This window comes from Dermochelys coriacea, chromosome 2 (assembly GCF_009764565.3).
Source record: "Dermochelys coriacea isolate rDerCor1 chromosome 2, rDerCor1.pri.v4, whole genome shotgun sequence".
NCBI lineage: Eukaryota > Metazoa > Chordata > Testudines > Dermochelyidae > Dermochelys > Dermochelys coriacea.
This window is the reverse complement of record NC_050069.1, coordinates 156,996,736-157,013,176: the sequence shown is the minus strand read 5'-3', so window position 1 is coordinate 157,013,176 and position 16,441 is coordinate 156,996,736. Positions and strand designations below refer to the sequence as shown.

Below are 16,441 nucleotides of genomic sequence, written 5' to 3'. Positions count from 1 at the left end.
AGAGAGGGAGGCTGATGGAGGAGGAGGGCTGAGTAGAGGGAATTGATCTTGACTATGTTAGCAAGGTGATAAGTGCTTTTTATATACCTGTGTAAGTACTGTATTTAAAAAAAAATCACAAAGTTTGTTCCTGCCAGAATTGGCTATTGTTTCACTGCTGCTGAGTAGTACTTTTACATATCTTTTGAGAGGCACACGTTCAGCATTCCTTCACTTGTAGGCACTTAAAATTTTTATCTCTTCATTGTTTATCCCAGCATCCTGACCTGCTAGCATGTACACCTCTGCTTCTATGGAATCTTCCTTCGACACCGTAATACTCAGTTGATATGATGTATTACAGAAATGGTCAATTTTTTTTCTAGTGTTTGCTTAAAAAGCACTAAATGCAGTGACTTCATGCTAATGTTAATGAAATCATTTAAGGGTAACCATTATATACTTATCCCATTTAGTGAACTGTAATATAACCATTTTTGTTTAAAGAAACCCTGTTCAGAGGACTCCAAATCTGAGCCCTTGAGCTTGTAGCACACAGTGTGTGGAAATTCCCATAGCTTTCAATTTTTTGACCTTCTGAAATACTATGCAGCTCAACTACAATACTTCAGTCTCCACTTAAAGTTTTAGCTTAGTTTTCTCTCCGACCACAGGCAGCCACAACCATCTTAGTGAAACTGTGCTGAGATCCAAAATGCAAGATGAGCAATATTCAGTCTTGGATATGTGAGATTTTGAAGGTGTGTTGTGTCAAGATCCACTAGCGGGTAGGTATGGGATATTTATCTACCTCAGTGATATCCCCAATTATTTCATTGTCTGATCTGAGCTTGGATCGCATTCAGAGGAAGACTTGGATCCAACTGTTTATTTGGACCCTCAACTTCAATGCCATTCTTTTGGGCTCTCATGAATACATGTATCCCCTAACTATGACTGTACTGGACTAGACAAATTGACAGGAGTGGCAAGTGCCTCCCTGGGTGCTTTGTCCATACCAGTCAACTCCAAGGTTTCTGTATTAGCCTCCTTCGAGAGCTACAATCTCGGTTCCACATTGAAGCAGGGATGTTTCCACTGATCCAAGACACTCAGATCCTATGCCAATGAATCCAGTACCAAGAGTTAATCCCTACACTGATCCAAGACATCTTATATGCCAAGGAAGATAATGCATCTTCACATATCCATATTTTGCATCAGGTCCAGGAACCTGCAGGCAACTCCTCTCTAGATGAAAATGGTGGCATAGCCTCAGATACCTCACCTTCTGAGGATGCTATTCAATTCAAAGAGTTAGTCAGCAGAAGATTTCTACTTCAAAATTGCTTCTGTTTCACTGGAGGAAACTCATCCTCTTTCTGACATTCTGGGGAATACCTCTACAAAGGTTCTCTGCTTCTTCTGAAGGGTTTTTGTCAACAAAATGCAAAAAAAAAAGCAGGTAAGCTTTATCAGATTCTGTATTAAGGGTTTTCTTGTTTCCATGTACATCTTTCCCCTAATTCTCTGTTGGTGGCTGCAGTGACGTAGCGATCAAGAATGGAATATTTTATATTCTTCTCCCAATGACAGAGATGGGAGGGGGGAAAATAGATTCGTGGGGAAACTATTCTTTTCATCTTCTTTAAACCTGAGGGTAGCTAACTACCTGGCTGTCATGGTGAGGTACCAGTTTCACCTGTGGGACAAGATTTCAATCTTTACCAAGAATCTTCTCGATGAGTGCTGCAGACTGACTTATGCCCTTATTAAGGAGGGCCAGAATGTTGCTAGGCACAGTGCTATGTGTGTCCTTTGATGTCTCTGGTGCATATTCAAGACTGATAGCTGCAGTGATATGCTCCTTCTCTCTTCCTCACGAAACAAAGCTGAAGATTGAAGACTTTCTATTTGAAGGTGATCGACTTTTTAGTTGTGAAATGGATGAAGTATTAGAGAAAATGAGACACAAGATTAACTTGTGGATGGATCTCTGGGTCTCTTGCACCTTTCAAGAGAATAATTCCTGTGCCTGCATTTGATATCTAAAGACAATATTATCCAAATTATTCTTCATCTTTGTATGTTAACAGAGGCAGGCAACACTATCAGCAGCAACAACAGTCCTTTGCTTCTCAGCAGCAATATAAAAGACGTCCCTGTAAATCCAAGAAGAGAGAAAAGAATTCATCCTCCACTACTACTTTACCTTCAGTTAATCCTCAGGTGTGACATGAAGTTTGAGAGCAGCAAACCAACCTTGAATTCGATTCCCCTAATATTTGGAGACTGTTTATACCATTTTTACAGCGAGTGGCAAAAGGTCACCTTGAACAGATGGGTCTTGGATGGTATAAAAGACAAATATACTTATCCAATACAAAATAGATTATTGTAACCTACATGGAAAGGATTAAGGGTGAGAGCTTAAAGGATAAAGTAATAGGAATTTTGGGGAAAAGTTTTTAGAAACCATCTTGAGTTGTGGATATATGATAGAATCCTTCTCTCTTCCTCACCCACCAAAAACCCCCCAAACAAACAAAAAACAGCCCGGGCAGCCATAAGTCTGACAATTGCGAACTTTCAACTACTTGACTTTGCAGCTTAAATATTTTTCTTTTAATGTTACTCTTTACATGTAATTTCTCAGGGTGTTTTTTTTTTTTAAAGGAAAGAGGTGAAACAAATAACTTTATGTACAACTGTAACCCCCATGATACATCGTCTTGGTTTGAATTCTGAACTTTTTAGCACTATGACTCTTTCAGCCCACGTTTTCCAAGTGGTAATACTGCTTGCTATATTTCCACAGCTGGAAATATGCAGAGGGTACCTTTGAAGAAGAAAGGGAAGTTACTAACAGTGACTGTTTCACAGAGTTGTCTACTACATGCACGCTTTTACATCTTCCAGGATGTAGAAACACCCATAGCTTTCAGTTTTTGCCATTGTCTAAAGTATGTTCTGCGTCTGCAAAAAAGAAACCCCCAAAACCTCACTTTTAATTAAAATACAGTAGAGTGAGAGGAGTCCTTTTAGGTCCCATCATCCTTTTCTTGACAATAAACACCTGATGACATTTGTCTCTGATTTTTGTGGTTTTTTTTGAGAAGGAGGCAGAGTTCTTCCATGAGATCAATTATCTTACAGAGGTATTGACACTTTTTTGTATTGGTGCTAAGTCATCTACTATATTTAAAAGCTTTTAATCTATCATAAATAAAGACTTTTGTTTAATTGCATTTTATTTTTCAGGGAGAAGTTTGGGGTTGTATAAATTCTTCTTTGCCAGGTAAGAACTATTAAATATTCTCACTTATATTTTGCCTTTGCTGATAAAAGGCTTAATTTAACAACAAAGCTGTCTAGTTTCCATATTGTACGTTTCAAAATAGTTTTGCTTTGATAAGGCTTCCACATAAGCCAGAAATGTTTTTGTTTGCTTGTTTCATTTACCCCAAATTGTGGTGCTTTGACTTTGTCAGAATTGGAAAGCAAATATATTTTTTTCTTACCATTTTTTCTCATGTAGAAAATGTTAAGTGGATGAGTATTATTACATTGATGTTTACTCAAATATCTCTTATCTGTTTCTTGTATATGTTGAAGAAAAAGGTCAAGGGTTGGGAACTCATCCTTAAAAGTATTGAAAAGCCTTGAGCCAGCACTCCTTTGCCTTTTTAAAAGATTCTAGATGTCCTGTGATTGCCTATTTTCCCCCAAAATACTGTCCCCTTCTAGACCTTAATTTCCAATTTTTTAATTACAAATTTATACCACTCTTATTCAGTCTAGAATATGGGGGTGGGATTCATGATGTCGTACTGAGATTCAGTAATAGCTATTTCATTAAAGATAGTTTGGCGCTCCAAGTCCCATCTTCTCTCCTAAATTATCTAATTTTGCTCTGCCTTGTCACAGAATAATCACAGTAACCCTCTCCTGTTCCTTTTGGACAAAGAAACTTGAGAGTAAAATTAGCATACCATAGCTGAAAAAGTGGAAAAACAGGAAAAAAAAAAAAAAAGACAGTTAATTCTTCTTACAGGTTGCTCAACCTGCCACCAGTGAGCCTACCTGCTTTTCTTGTTCTCAGGAGTCAAACTGTCCATTCCAGTAGGTTTAGAGGGTCTGAGGAATCTTGTAGTCTAGTCTAGTCCTTGTAGTCTAGTCCTTGTTCTTCCACTAATTTATTATGTAACCTTGCTTGCGCTACTTTGGCCCAAATTTTTAGTGGCGTTTAAGTTTAGTGGTGCTCAGCATTGCAATGCCTGTCTCATTTTCAAAAGTGATTTAGATGCTTAGCCTCATTAGTGTCTGTACCACTTTTGAAAATGAGACTTAAGCTCCTAAATCAGTTAGGTGTTGCAATGCTCAGTGCTGCAATGCCTAAATCCCTTTAAAAATGTGGGCGTTAGTTTGTGTCAGTTTTCCAGTCTGTAAAAGGGGGATCTTGTGGGAGTATTTTGTAACTAATGCTTGGGAGGCAGTGTTGTCTAGTGGTTTGAACATGATTAGCTGTCAGGAGATTTGGTTTTAAGCCCAGTATAGCCACTGGCACATTGTAATCCTGGATAAGTAACTTAACTGTTCTGTGCTTCAGTTCATTCCATCTTTGACATGAGGATAACAACACTCACCTTTGTAAAGTACCTTGAAGTCTTTGAATGAAATAGGAATATTTCGTATTTTCTCCAGAGACTGTGGCTAATGTTTCAACTGGGGATAATATCAAATCTCTCTTTCTAGAAAACCAACTTGTGCAGGGTTAACTGCAGATATTAGTCTCCCTGCTTAAGAGGGCTTGTTTGAATTACAGAATAGTTGAGGGGCAGTGGTCTTTTTGAAAGAAAAAAATGCATACTGTTAGAACACGAGTTTGTAAAGAAAGTGCTGCTGCTGTTTGGAGACTCCATGAATGGAAACCGGTGCTGAGCAGCTACTCTTAAATTGTTTGCCTTGATTTTTCTGAACTAATGTGAGGTTTCTGGGGTAGAATTCTAGTCCCCTCTTCTTCTGGGAGAAGAGAAATCTTTCTTTTGAGGCCGAACATATCACAGATGGTCTGTGTCACACTATAATCTTATCAGGGTAGTGAAGTCATCTTCCTGTAGTATCCAGAACCTGGTGTCTAGATGGAGGACATCCCTCCACATTAGACAGTTTGGTACTGTTCTCAAATGACAAACTTTTTGCAGCTGCTTTCAAGGATGCGCAGGTGACACAGTTACCTTAGAGAGTCCATGATGCGATGGTTTGTTTTTTTTCAGTTTTCCCTCTTCATAATAAAGTGATGGACAAAATCAATATCCTAGGAGTTTCTTCCTGGGTCTGAGAGGGAGGGCCTAGGTTACAGATGTGCTATGCAGTCTGTGGTTACTTTTATTTTCCCCATAAATCCTTTACCAATAAGGCTAGGTGGAGAATGTCTTTCAGTCTTATCTTAAAATGCTGGCATTGACAGCATAATACATGAGGTTAACTCTTAAGTTTCTAAAGTAACTGACACTCCTGCAGTCTGATAGATGCCATTTCTGTCATTTGTTACAAAATATGGGGGGGAGGGGGAGGGATCTTAAAAGCATGTAATCTGCTGTCTCATTATTTATATTCTTAATTTTCTTCAAGCAAAATTTGACAAAGAAGGTCTGTACCCATTAGTGGTAAATTCTCTATTCATCTGGTCTTGTCCGGCCTCAGGTTAGTCATAGTGTTTCCGCGTCAAGCCTCTGCCTGGTTTGTGGTTCCTTTGCCAGTCTCCCTTTGAACCCATGACTTCCAATACCCTGAGACTGTTAATCTTTAAGGTTCTTTTACTACTTGGATTAGTTTCCCAACTGACATTTTAGTGAGTTGGCTACAATAATCTCCTCCCACTCTGCTTTTTTTCATCTTGCATGCTACCCCTTGATTCCATCTCACCCAGAAAATAATTGTATCTAGCTTTTTTCCCCTTCCCCTTTCGTTGACAAGGAGTCCCTCTGATATACTCCTGACATTAGAGAAACTGTAGGATTTTTCTCTGGATAGAAAAAGCACTTTTGTTCTTCTCTCATACAGTCTCCATTTCTGTAGAGGGGTTTTCCTCTGCTCTGCAATTGAATAGTCAGAATCAGATCTCTCAGCTGCAGGATGGGGCGTAGGATTTCCCTTTAGGAAACTGCTTCAACTCAGTTTGCTGCCTGGTAGCAGTAACGGGTTTGTAGACCACATGCTTTCCTAAATACAGAGCATAAGGAAAAAAAAATCCCATTGAATTTGACATTTTTTGGCTCCAAATTTTTGTGCCTCTTCCTCCTTCCGAGAGGCCTAACTCCTTTTGATATTGCAGAAAGTTTTAGCTTCTTCTGAGTCCTGTTCTTGCTCCACAGTATGCTGTAGCCTCTTCTTCCCCTGTATCATTATCAGTCCATCAAGAAGGTGAAGGAGAAAAGGTGCTTGCTGTGCTCATTTGGGAAGGCATAATTAACCAGGTGGCTCCGGCAGCTCTGTGGATCCCAGCTCTGTGAGGGCCCTAACTCCCTCCTGCATCAGGAAAAACAATAGGGCCACCCTCTCCAGGGGATTTACCACCTCTAACCTCTACCTCAGACTCCACTGCCCTGATCCTGGGGTGTCTATCTTAGCTGCCAATGCACACCCTCCCCCCCCGCTTGGGATCAGTGCTTTTCTTTACTGGTACCACTAATCTGCAGGAGTGGCTCCTATTACTCAATACTGCATTTCCAGCTTCCTCTTTTGGCTTTTCCAGCCACACCTCTGTTCTTCTTAAACAGGCCATATTCTCAAGCCAGGCCTGCCCAGGTGGAATTGGGTCATTATTTTCCCAGTTGAACAGCTGACCTTCAGAAGATTGGTGCCTGAACTATCTCTGGGAGTATCTCTCTGAGTACTTCCACTCAGGGCATATTTTTATACCACACCTAAAATGAATAAACAACTTCAGTGACGCTGGCTGTGACCCTTAGCCTCTCTCATTAAGTCAGGCACATATGCCCGTCTCTGTTCGTCCCTGCACCCCCTCCCCCCAATCCCTGCGTAGCCCTGCAGCTCCCCTCCCATTCAACCTCTGGCTCAAAGCTGTCACCTCACTAGCACCTGAGCCTGTGTCCCAGTCTGTCCTCCCTAGCGCTTCTGAACCCCAGTCTGTGACCCTCCAGCAACCCTTTGTGCCCCATGCCTCTTCACCTGGGCCCACTGTGAGTAATGTGGCCTCTCCTCTTTCCTTGCTGATGGCTGGCTTCCCTCTCTTCTGGTGCCACAGCAGCCCCTGTTGGGCGAAAGGTATAATTCCAGCACCTCTCAATAGAATCTACGTTCTGTGGAGGGGAAAAAAAAAAATCTACAGTGGACACAGAGGGGTCGAAACAATTTGTATAGTGGGGGTGTTAAAGGCAGAAACCATGTACACCTCTACCCCGATATAATGTGACCCGATATAACACGAATTTGGATATAATGTGGTAAAGCAGTGCTCCGCTTCCCGCTGCTGCCGGTGAGTGCCTGTCATGGGGCGGTGGTGTGGATAGGGGTCAGGGCAGTCAGGGGACAGGGAGCAGGGGGATTGGGTAGAGGGTGGGATCCTGGGGGTGATTACGGACTGGGGGTCTCTGGAGGGGGTGGTCAGGGGACAAGGAGCAGGGGGACCAAAGCAAGTTCGATATAACGCTGTAAGATTTTTTGGCTCCCAAGGACCGCATTATATCGGGGTAGAGGTGTATTTGGGTTGTAGTTACTAATTCAAGCCAGGGGTTTGTGGTATCACCCCTAGTTTCAGCACCTATGGGGGGACATGAAGTCTGCGCTTGCATAGTGGCACAGAATTCCCCCAGGAGTACAACGCTTACTATTAAATCATGGAATTTCTATCCATAGAGATTCTGTGGTACAGTTTGATTCATTTAAGATTTTTATTATATTTGAGTTTGTGCTTTCATTCGCATAGTGCCACTCCCCCACCAGCATGACCTACTGAGTTATTCCTATATATTTTGTACCCTGATACTAGCATGTCCCAGTGATTATTATTGTTTCACCAAGTTTCTGTGATGCCTGTTGTATCAGTATCATCATTCCATCTTAGTATTTAGACTTCTAGCATTTGTATACAAGCACTTATAACAATTTGTCAATATTGAGTTGTGTGCCTTCATGTGATGCAATTGAATAGGACACTTTTTTTTGTTTGACTGGTTCTCAACTTGATTGAATTCTGTCCTCGCCTCTTTACTAGTGTATAGAGTATTCTTTTAATAAATTGTCTCCTGAGGCATGTCTCTAGCTGAACCGTGTACTTCTCTGAACCTGTCAACTTCCCCCAGCCCTTTGTTTAAAAACTCCTCTACAACCTTTTTTATTTTACATGTCAACAATCTGGTTCCATTTTAGTTTAGATGAGGCCCATTCTCCCCGTACAGCAGTGGTCACCAACTGGTCAATCACGATTGACTGGTTGATCCTGGAGACTCTCCCAGTCGATTGTGATCTCCGCCGCTAAAAGTCTGGTGGTGTAGTGGGGCTGCCACTAAGGCAGACTCCCTGCCTGCCCCGGCCCTACGCCGCTCCCGGAAGCGGCCAGCATATCCCCACAGCCCTGGCGGCAGGGTGGCAAGGGTGTCGGCGTGCTCCTCCTTCCTGTAAGCACCATCCCCGCAGCTCTCATTGGCCAGGAACGGGAAATTGTGCCCAATGGGAGCTGCGGGGGCGGTGCATGCAGATAGGGGCAGTGCATGGAGCCATGTGCCACCCCCACAGGAGGTGAGTGGCGTGGGGTTGGGGCAGGCAGGGAGCCTGCCTTAGCCCCGCTGTGCCACCGATTGGGAGCTGCCCGAGGTAAGTGCTGCTTGGCGGGAGCCTGCACCCTAGCCCTGAGCCTGCTCCCAGAGCCAACACCCCATGCCCCCTCCTGCACCCCAACACTCTGCCCCAGCCCAGAGCCCCCTCCTGCACCCAAACTGCCTCCCAGAGTTTACACCTTTCACCCCTCCTGCATCCCAACCCCCAGCCCAGGCTCAGCCTAGCGTCCCTTCCCACACTCCAAACCCCTCGACCCCAGCCCAGAGCCCTCACCCCCTCCTGAACCCCAACTCTCTGCCCCAGCCCAGTGAAAGTGAATGAGGGTGGGGGAGAGCAGGCGACGGAGAGAGAGGAGGATGAAGTGAGTGGGGTGGGGCTTTGGGGAAGGGGCGGTGTAGATCTTGGGTTGCCCTTAAATTTAGAAGGTGATCTTGTGCGTACAGGCTCCTCTTTTACCAAAAAGTTCCTCAGTTCCTAATAAACGTAAATCCCTTTTCCCAACACCATTGTTTCATCCATTCATTAAGACCCTGCACCCCTGCTTGTGTAAATGGCCCTACACATGGAACTGGAAGCATTTCAAAGAATGCTACGATGGAGGACCTGGACTTTAATCTCTTATCTATCAGCTCTAATTTGGCCTCCAGGACCTCTTTCCTACCTTTCTCTATGTAATTGGTTCCTACATCTACCATGACCACCTGCCTCTCCCCAGCACTGTACAAAAGGCTGTCCTATGTGTCTTTTGAGGCTCACAACCTTTGCATTCAGAAAGCAATGGTTCTCCCAGTCATCACTAACCCAACTATCTATATTTCTAATCAAATCCCCCATTACTATTCCCTGTCTCTTCCTTGTAACTGGGGTCCCCTCCCCTAGAGGGGTAGCGACAGTGTGAGATAATACCATGACGTCATCTGGAAGGATCGTTTCCCTCTGCTTCAGCTTTATGTTCTCCTTCCCTGAGACTTTCATTTTCACCAACAGCACAAAGGTTGTCAAACTGGGAGTGGAACTGCTCTACTGTGTCCCTGGAAGTCTGTCTCCCTTAGCTCCTCCAGTTCAATCTCAAGAGCCCATATTCAATCTCTGAGGGCCATGAGATGTTTGCACCAAATGAACACACATGCCACCTGCCTGCAAGGCAGGTTATTGTTCATGCTGCATTCAGTACACTAAACTGGATAGCCCCCAGTTTGCTGCTGGAATGCTGGCTGCATTATTTTTACTCATCTTTGTTTTTTTGGGGGATGATTGGCCTAAGTTTTTAGCGTATGTTTGTTAGGTGTTTCTGCCTCTCAAACACCCTCTCTAAACTCCTCTATTTGCTGCTCCTGTTCGCTGGCTCCTCTGATTAACAGCCAGCTCCTATACAAACTCTTTATATATTTTCAAAAGCACCTAAGTCCCATTGACTCTCATCTAAATGCTCAATGTTTCTGGGAGCATTCTGCATGATCAATTTTCATGAAATCCCTAGGGAAGCCCCTTGAGATTAAAAACGTGGATCTGTTACTTCAGGTAACAGTTACTTCACTGCCGCTTGAATCCCTATCTTCATTATCAATGTTTTATCTATCAGAGTAGCCTTTTTAATCGCCATCACTTGTCCAGATGGATTGTCTGAACTAGTTTCATTGTATGTGTAATCATAATACAGTAATTCCCCCCACTGATAAAAATGGTCCTTTGGCCTTTAGGAAGGTAACTAAAAAGTACACATGCAAACCAAGATAAAATCAGGTATTTAAATAAAGGTTTGCTATTTGCACATTTAAATCATGATTAAAATCAGTTATTTAAATTGTTTTGACTTAAATCAATCCACTCTGCTTTTTAACTGCCTTTTAATGTGATATAGCAGCTAGAAACAAGAAAGAGATCCAGCATCATGTAACTAGTCAGCTGTCCGTGGACCACGGGTCCAGAGACCATAGTTTAGGAACCATTTTATGTAATGTGTGTTCTTTTATACTACCATAATCTCTACTATTTGAGCACCTCACAAAAAGTATTAGAAGTACATGCTCCAGACTTCTGTGAACAGAAGTTACAACTCCATTAAAGTGTGTTCAGATTGCCTTAGTCACAAAATCAGTTTGTGCCATTGTAAACATAACTCAATAACATTTTATTTAGATGTGGCAGCAGATTTTATACACACGATCGTTCTGATTGTTTTGAGATACCCCTGAGAGAGGACCACATGCAATAAAACTTGCACCATAGCAAGGCTCTTGTGGCATCTTTAATTTAACATGTATCTGTAGCTGCTTTGTGTGTTCTACCTTGAACTTTAATATAGGATTGCTTCATTGTTTTACCATAATGTGATCTAAGTGGATCTACATCTGAAACACTCAAACTCCTTCTACTGCAAAATTTAGTTGCCTAATTACTTAGTTTTTCATGCCAGTGTAGTAATACACAGTGCTGTTGTAAAAGTGGATTGGTCTTAGTGTGGTCTGTGTGGTATAGCCAGTTCATTGCAACAGAGATTTCAGCCCCCTGGAAGTTTTGTTCTGATTGATCAGCAGTAAGGCTATGTTTTAGTCATGGGTATTTTTAGTAAAACTCATGGACAGGTCACTGGCAGTAAACAAAAATTCACGGCCCATGACCTGTCCATGACTTTTACTATATACTCCTGACTAAAACTTGGGGGGAATCGGGGAGCGGCCCGGGGGACACCATGGGTGCTGGGGAAGTGGCCCAGGGGGTGCTGCGGATGCTCGGAAGGGGGGGCGGCCTGAGGGGGCACCACAGGTGCTCCGGGGGGAAAGGGGGTTGACGGGGATGGGGTAGGCGCCCTACCTGGCTCCTGGGAAGCAGCGACCTCTAGCTCCTAACTCTACGTGCTGCCTCCACTCTGCCCCAAGCCCCAGTTCTGTAGCTCCCATTGGCTGGTAACTGCTGTGCCCCGCCCCCCAGCCCTGAGTGCCCCCCCAACTTCTACTGCTGCGGGTGCGGGGGCCGAGATTGCCCCAGCAATGGCCAGTGCGCCTGGCTTGGAGACTGCCTGAGCTGCTCAGACAGCCCCTGTGCCAGGTGCACTAGTTGCTACAAAAGTCACAGAATCCATGACCTCTGTGACAAACACAGAGCCTTAATCAGTAGCCGTTCATTTTGTCTTACTGTTTAAATCTTACAGATTTCTTTTATTTATTTCACTTTTTTCGACTGATATTTTTTAATGAAGATTTCAGTGAAATTGTCAGTATCATGGATTTATTCTTAAGATGACTGTATCTATAGCTCCACATTCCTGAAGATTGTTCATGCAAAAGTTCCGCAGAAACAACTGCTATATAATATTAAATACTAAAATAGCATGTAGCAGGCAGCTAACCCTGTGATTAACTGTGGATGGATGTTTACCCCATGTGACTTTCTCATGAACTGGTTGTCTGTCTAAATGAGGATCCATTTTATTTACTCTTACAATTTTGAATTATGTCACACAACATATGTCATATTTCCTTGATAAAATAATTGGTATATTGGTGAAATGTGTCTTTTTAATAGCTGTAGATATTCAGTACAGACTATTAGAGTGTGGCGGGGGCTTCCATGCAGATGGATCTTAAACAAAGTAATCAACATCCCCACACATGTTGTGTGAAATGGCGAGTGAGGGAACTAAGGGAGGGAGAAAATGAAAAGGCAGATGAGGGAATGGAGAGAAAAAGCAACACTTTAAAAACTGTTAATCTCTCTCCAGAATGTCAAACTGCCTTATCTGTCATAGTTTGTGGACCTCCAGCCATTTTAAAATCTGTTGTAAATTGAAATGGCAGCCAAGACTATAGGAATGGAAGAAGATTACCAAGGAATCTTTTAAAAGATAAATGTGCATATTAGGGCTTTTTATTAGTCTGTTGTTTTCTCATCTACCTCTACTAGCAACTTGTTTCCTAGAGGAAGGATATAATGCATGAATATCCTGAAACTTGTTTTAATTTTTTTTTAAGAAATTAATGGTAGCAGATTTTAGGACTCTGAATCAGGATCCGGGGCTCATATGATCTGTACCACTACAGCTTCACCATCTCCCCTCCACCCAAGAAGTAGCTGCAGCCAAGGCAGTCCTTTGTTATAGTGTTTGGCTTTGTGGGACAAAATCATGAATGATAAACTGCATGCAGAGAGAGGGGAAGAGATAAATTGTGTAAATTAGAAAAGAGAATTGTTGTATTAAGGTATTTTGTGGGGAAAAGTCAGAGAAGAAAGAAATAGGAAAAAATGGGGTTGGGGAGAAATATACAGAATATGGTGTGGGAAGAGCAGTTATATAAGGGGTGTGTGGTGGGGCAAAAAGAAAATATGAGACTGTTACTGAACATAATTCAGGAAGAGATGCATCAAAATCTATTGTAGAAAAGGGGGGAGAGAGAGAGAGAGAGAGAGAGGAGTAAAGCCAGGAAGGGACTGAAGGTTTAACAAAGGCAAGAGAAATGTAATAGGTTACATTCCTTTTAATTTAAATAATTGATTGAAAATATACTATTAAATAAAGTAGACAATAAACTGCACACATCTGATTTTGATAACATGTAGGAGACATGGCCTTAAAAGAAAAGAGGAATGTTTATTTTTTAGTTATTTTCCCTCTTAGCTACTTTGGCTTAGTCCTAGAGTTAGTTGGGTATTTTTGTCATAGCCGCCTGTATTACTATAATATTTGCTGTCATTTTATTTTAAAGGTGTTTTGAAAAAGTCTGATGGTTGGGTTGGCTTAGGTTGCTGTGAACTAGCTATTGTTGTGGAATGTCGACAAGCATGTAAACAGGTGAGATTTTCTAATTTTCTTCCATGATCAGTATTAAACATAACAGAACACTGCAGTTTGTGAACAGTAATATGGCAAGTTAAATTCATTTATTACATCTACACCTTTACACTTTATTTAATTTTGGGGACAATATTCTGCAATTACTTTTAGAACTATGAAATAGGTCACGAAATCACTTTCTGTGTACACCTATGATGTATACCATCATGTTCTTGGTTAACTGAAGCTCTGCCTTTTTTTTTTTTTGTTAAGTTAAGTTTCTAAATTGAACCGCAACAAATCTTTTGAGGTATTTTTGGGGGAGGGGGAGGGAGGAGGAAGTGCCGAGGGAGGACCTAAAATAGTTTTAGTTCTCTTCTTGGAAATTAACAGGCCAAAATTTAGACTTGTATCTCTTCAGTCTAAAAGTGTTCAGGATAACAATAGGGTAACCTTTGGAGGAGAAAGGGAATGCAGGAAGAAAAAAACCTAAATATTAGTAAAACAAGTAAAATAAATTAGGAAAGAAAACATTTATATGATCTTGTATCTTTCCAAGTATCTTTTCCTTTTAATTATGTTGGAAGAGTTATACTGGATCTGTGGCTGAGGACTTCCAGAGCTGGAATAGGGACTATTAGCAGACCCGGGGAGAGCATTTCCAGAGAGGTAGTTACCTTTCAGGTGTATGGGTAATGAGGCATGACTAGGGGTCATAGCTGTGGGGGCAGAGAATGGAGTCTGGTTGGGAACACGCATGAGGTTTACTAGCTAAGGCAATGATAAAGTGTAGCTTGTATCTTTTGTTCTGATGCCCTTCAGGAACCCTCAAGCCACTGGAGCTAAATTGGCTTCAGATGGTGTAAATGTGGTTGCAGAACAAAACTTAGATGGATAAAGCCATATGTAGTGTGGATGCATGGTATCAATTGTTCTTAAAGCGATTCAGCATAACTGACTGAAGCACAGATCATTATAGTGTAAACAAGTTCTTTATGATACTGAAAGAGCCTTCTTAGCTTATGATGCTTAATTAATATGATGGTTATATTACATGATTCTGGAAGCTCCATGGTCACTTTCCCCACATCCTCCCTAAATAATGTGCTATCTCTATGGGGAGCTGAAACCAACTTAAACAGCAAAAGTCTGTGTGACTGCTGGAAACTCTGTATGACAAAGGAATGCAGCATTTTACTTGAGGTCACCAAGCCTCCCAGATCTTCGTGCTTCTGCTCAAGTTTATCCACAATAGCCTTGGATGGTCAAAAGTCAACTGTGCAGTCAGTTTGAGACAATTCTTCCATCTTGTGAACTTTGGGCAAGACTATAACTGTAAAAGTATTTGACATATTGGAGAACAAAACTAGGTTATATAATGCTTCAAAGCAGTAAATATGGTATGTGTCTACTCTAGGGATTGAAAAGAGTAAGAATGCATTGTAACAACTCATTAACATATTAAGGAATATAAAACCAGGGACTACATAACTCTTGTTCAGATGTAGTTAAAGAAAGCACAGATTTGGGCTTTAGGATAAAATGATCTTTTGAGGTCCATTGTCCTATAGAAAGGGCAGTCAATGAATATAAGTGGTCCAATGCTCCTGATTAACTGTCCTTTCTATTTCAGGTCTGGTCTCACTCCTACCCTGACACTTTTTCCTTAGATAAACCCTCTTTATGGTTGCTGGGGTTTAGGTAACTCAGTAAAGAAACTCTACTTTGAGTCAGTAACAAACTATATTACCCTGAATGGTGCTTAGAGAGGTCTATAATCCTCTTTTGGGTGGCATCTCGGAACTAACTCCCTGACCAGGTGTAGTCATGGAAGATCCAATTACATTTTTAAAAAAATAATTGTATTAGACTGGTACTGTGACAAAATTTCAACTGAGGTAACTTATTTCTGCTTCCTTTAAATAATTTAACTTTACAGAAAGATTAAATTGATTGATGTAACCATTTTTTACCCCAAATATCCAATTTTCTTTTTCAAGTGGTGTCCCTATGGGCGTTTCACTTCAGGTGCGCATGCACCTCTGAAATGCCTCATAGGAGATATCTAGCTAGGAGTGCTCATTAGGCCCACGAATGTGCCCTATGCCTTCTTGTGGCAGACACCAAGGCTATATAGGATGCGTGGGCAAACTGCCCTCGGTGCCTTCTCTACTGCCTCAGCCTGGGGAAACTAGCATGATCCAACCTAGAGCGTACTCTGCCTTCCTATTCACTTTTTTTTCTATTAAAGTTAGTTAGTTTAGAGGAGTTGTTAGTGTTTGTACAGTTAATTAGTTTTAGGTGAGAGGACTGTTTTTTGTTGGCTTTTTTTTACTCTTTTTTTCCCCCCTGGGAGACTGTATTCTCTTGGTGGGATATGCCTGATTTGCCAGACTTCAAATATTCTCTCCTGCTGGGAGGCTGTACTGGTGAGTGACAGACACCTGAAGTGTGTGTGTCTGTCTGGGGAGTCCCATATCTCCCAGAAGTGCTCCTTTTGTTTAGCCCTTTAAGTTCAGGGCTAGGAAGAACAGGGACATAAAGCTCAGACTGTTGGCGATGGAACATTCCTTGCAACCTCTCAGCCAGGTCAGGAGACCCCCAGCCCCCTCCTTTGTACCTTTATCCCCAGACAGATACAGTGTCATGTCAACGTTGGGGCATGCTTCTCCTAAGAAAGGGAAGCTTTTAGAACACTCTGGGAAGAATCCCAAAAAGAGGAGCATGGACTCCATATCTAAGGAGCCAGCTCCAAAAAAGACCAGGTCCCCAATGAAGTTCTCAGAGGGTACTGTGGAGGCCAAGGACTCTTTCTCCAGTACCGGCAGGCCTGTGAGGCTCCGAAGCTTCATGTAGAGGAAACACTGCTCGGAGAGGGTGCCTGAACCC

General features: G+C 42.1%; 1 protein-coding gene across 4 annotated transcripts in view; it reads left to right on the top strand.

Annotated features, from left to right (window-relative positions):
• The window catches only part of RECK (reversion inducing cysteine rich protein with kazal motifs), a 136,765-nt gene that overhangs the window by 20,678 nt on the left and 99,646 nt on the right, over positions 1–16,441 (top strand). For 3 of the 4 annotated variants that reach the window (XR_006279135.1, XM_038389770.2, XM_038389768.2), the window contains exons 4-5: positions 3,241–3,277; positions 13,485–13,570. Coding sequence is in view for 2 of the 4 variants with exons in the window: in XM_038389770.2 (XP_038245698.1) it covers positions 3,241–3,277; positions 13,485–13,570 (123 nt within the window). In the remaining 2 variants the exon portion in view is untranslated. The remainder of the gene's footprint in view (positions 1–3,240; positions 3,278–13,484; positions 13,571–16,441) is intronic. The other variant, XM_043508547.1, reaches the window with a different exon arrangement.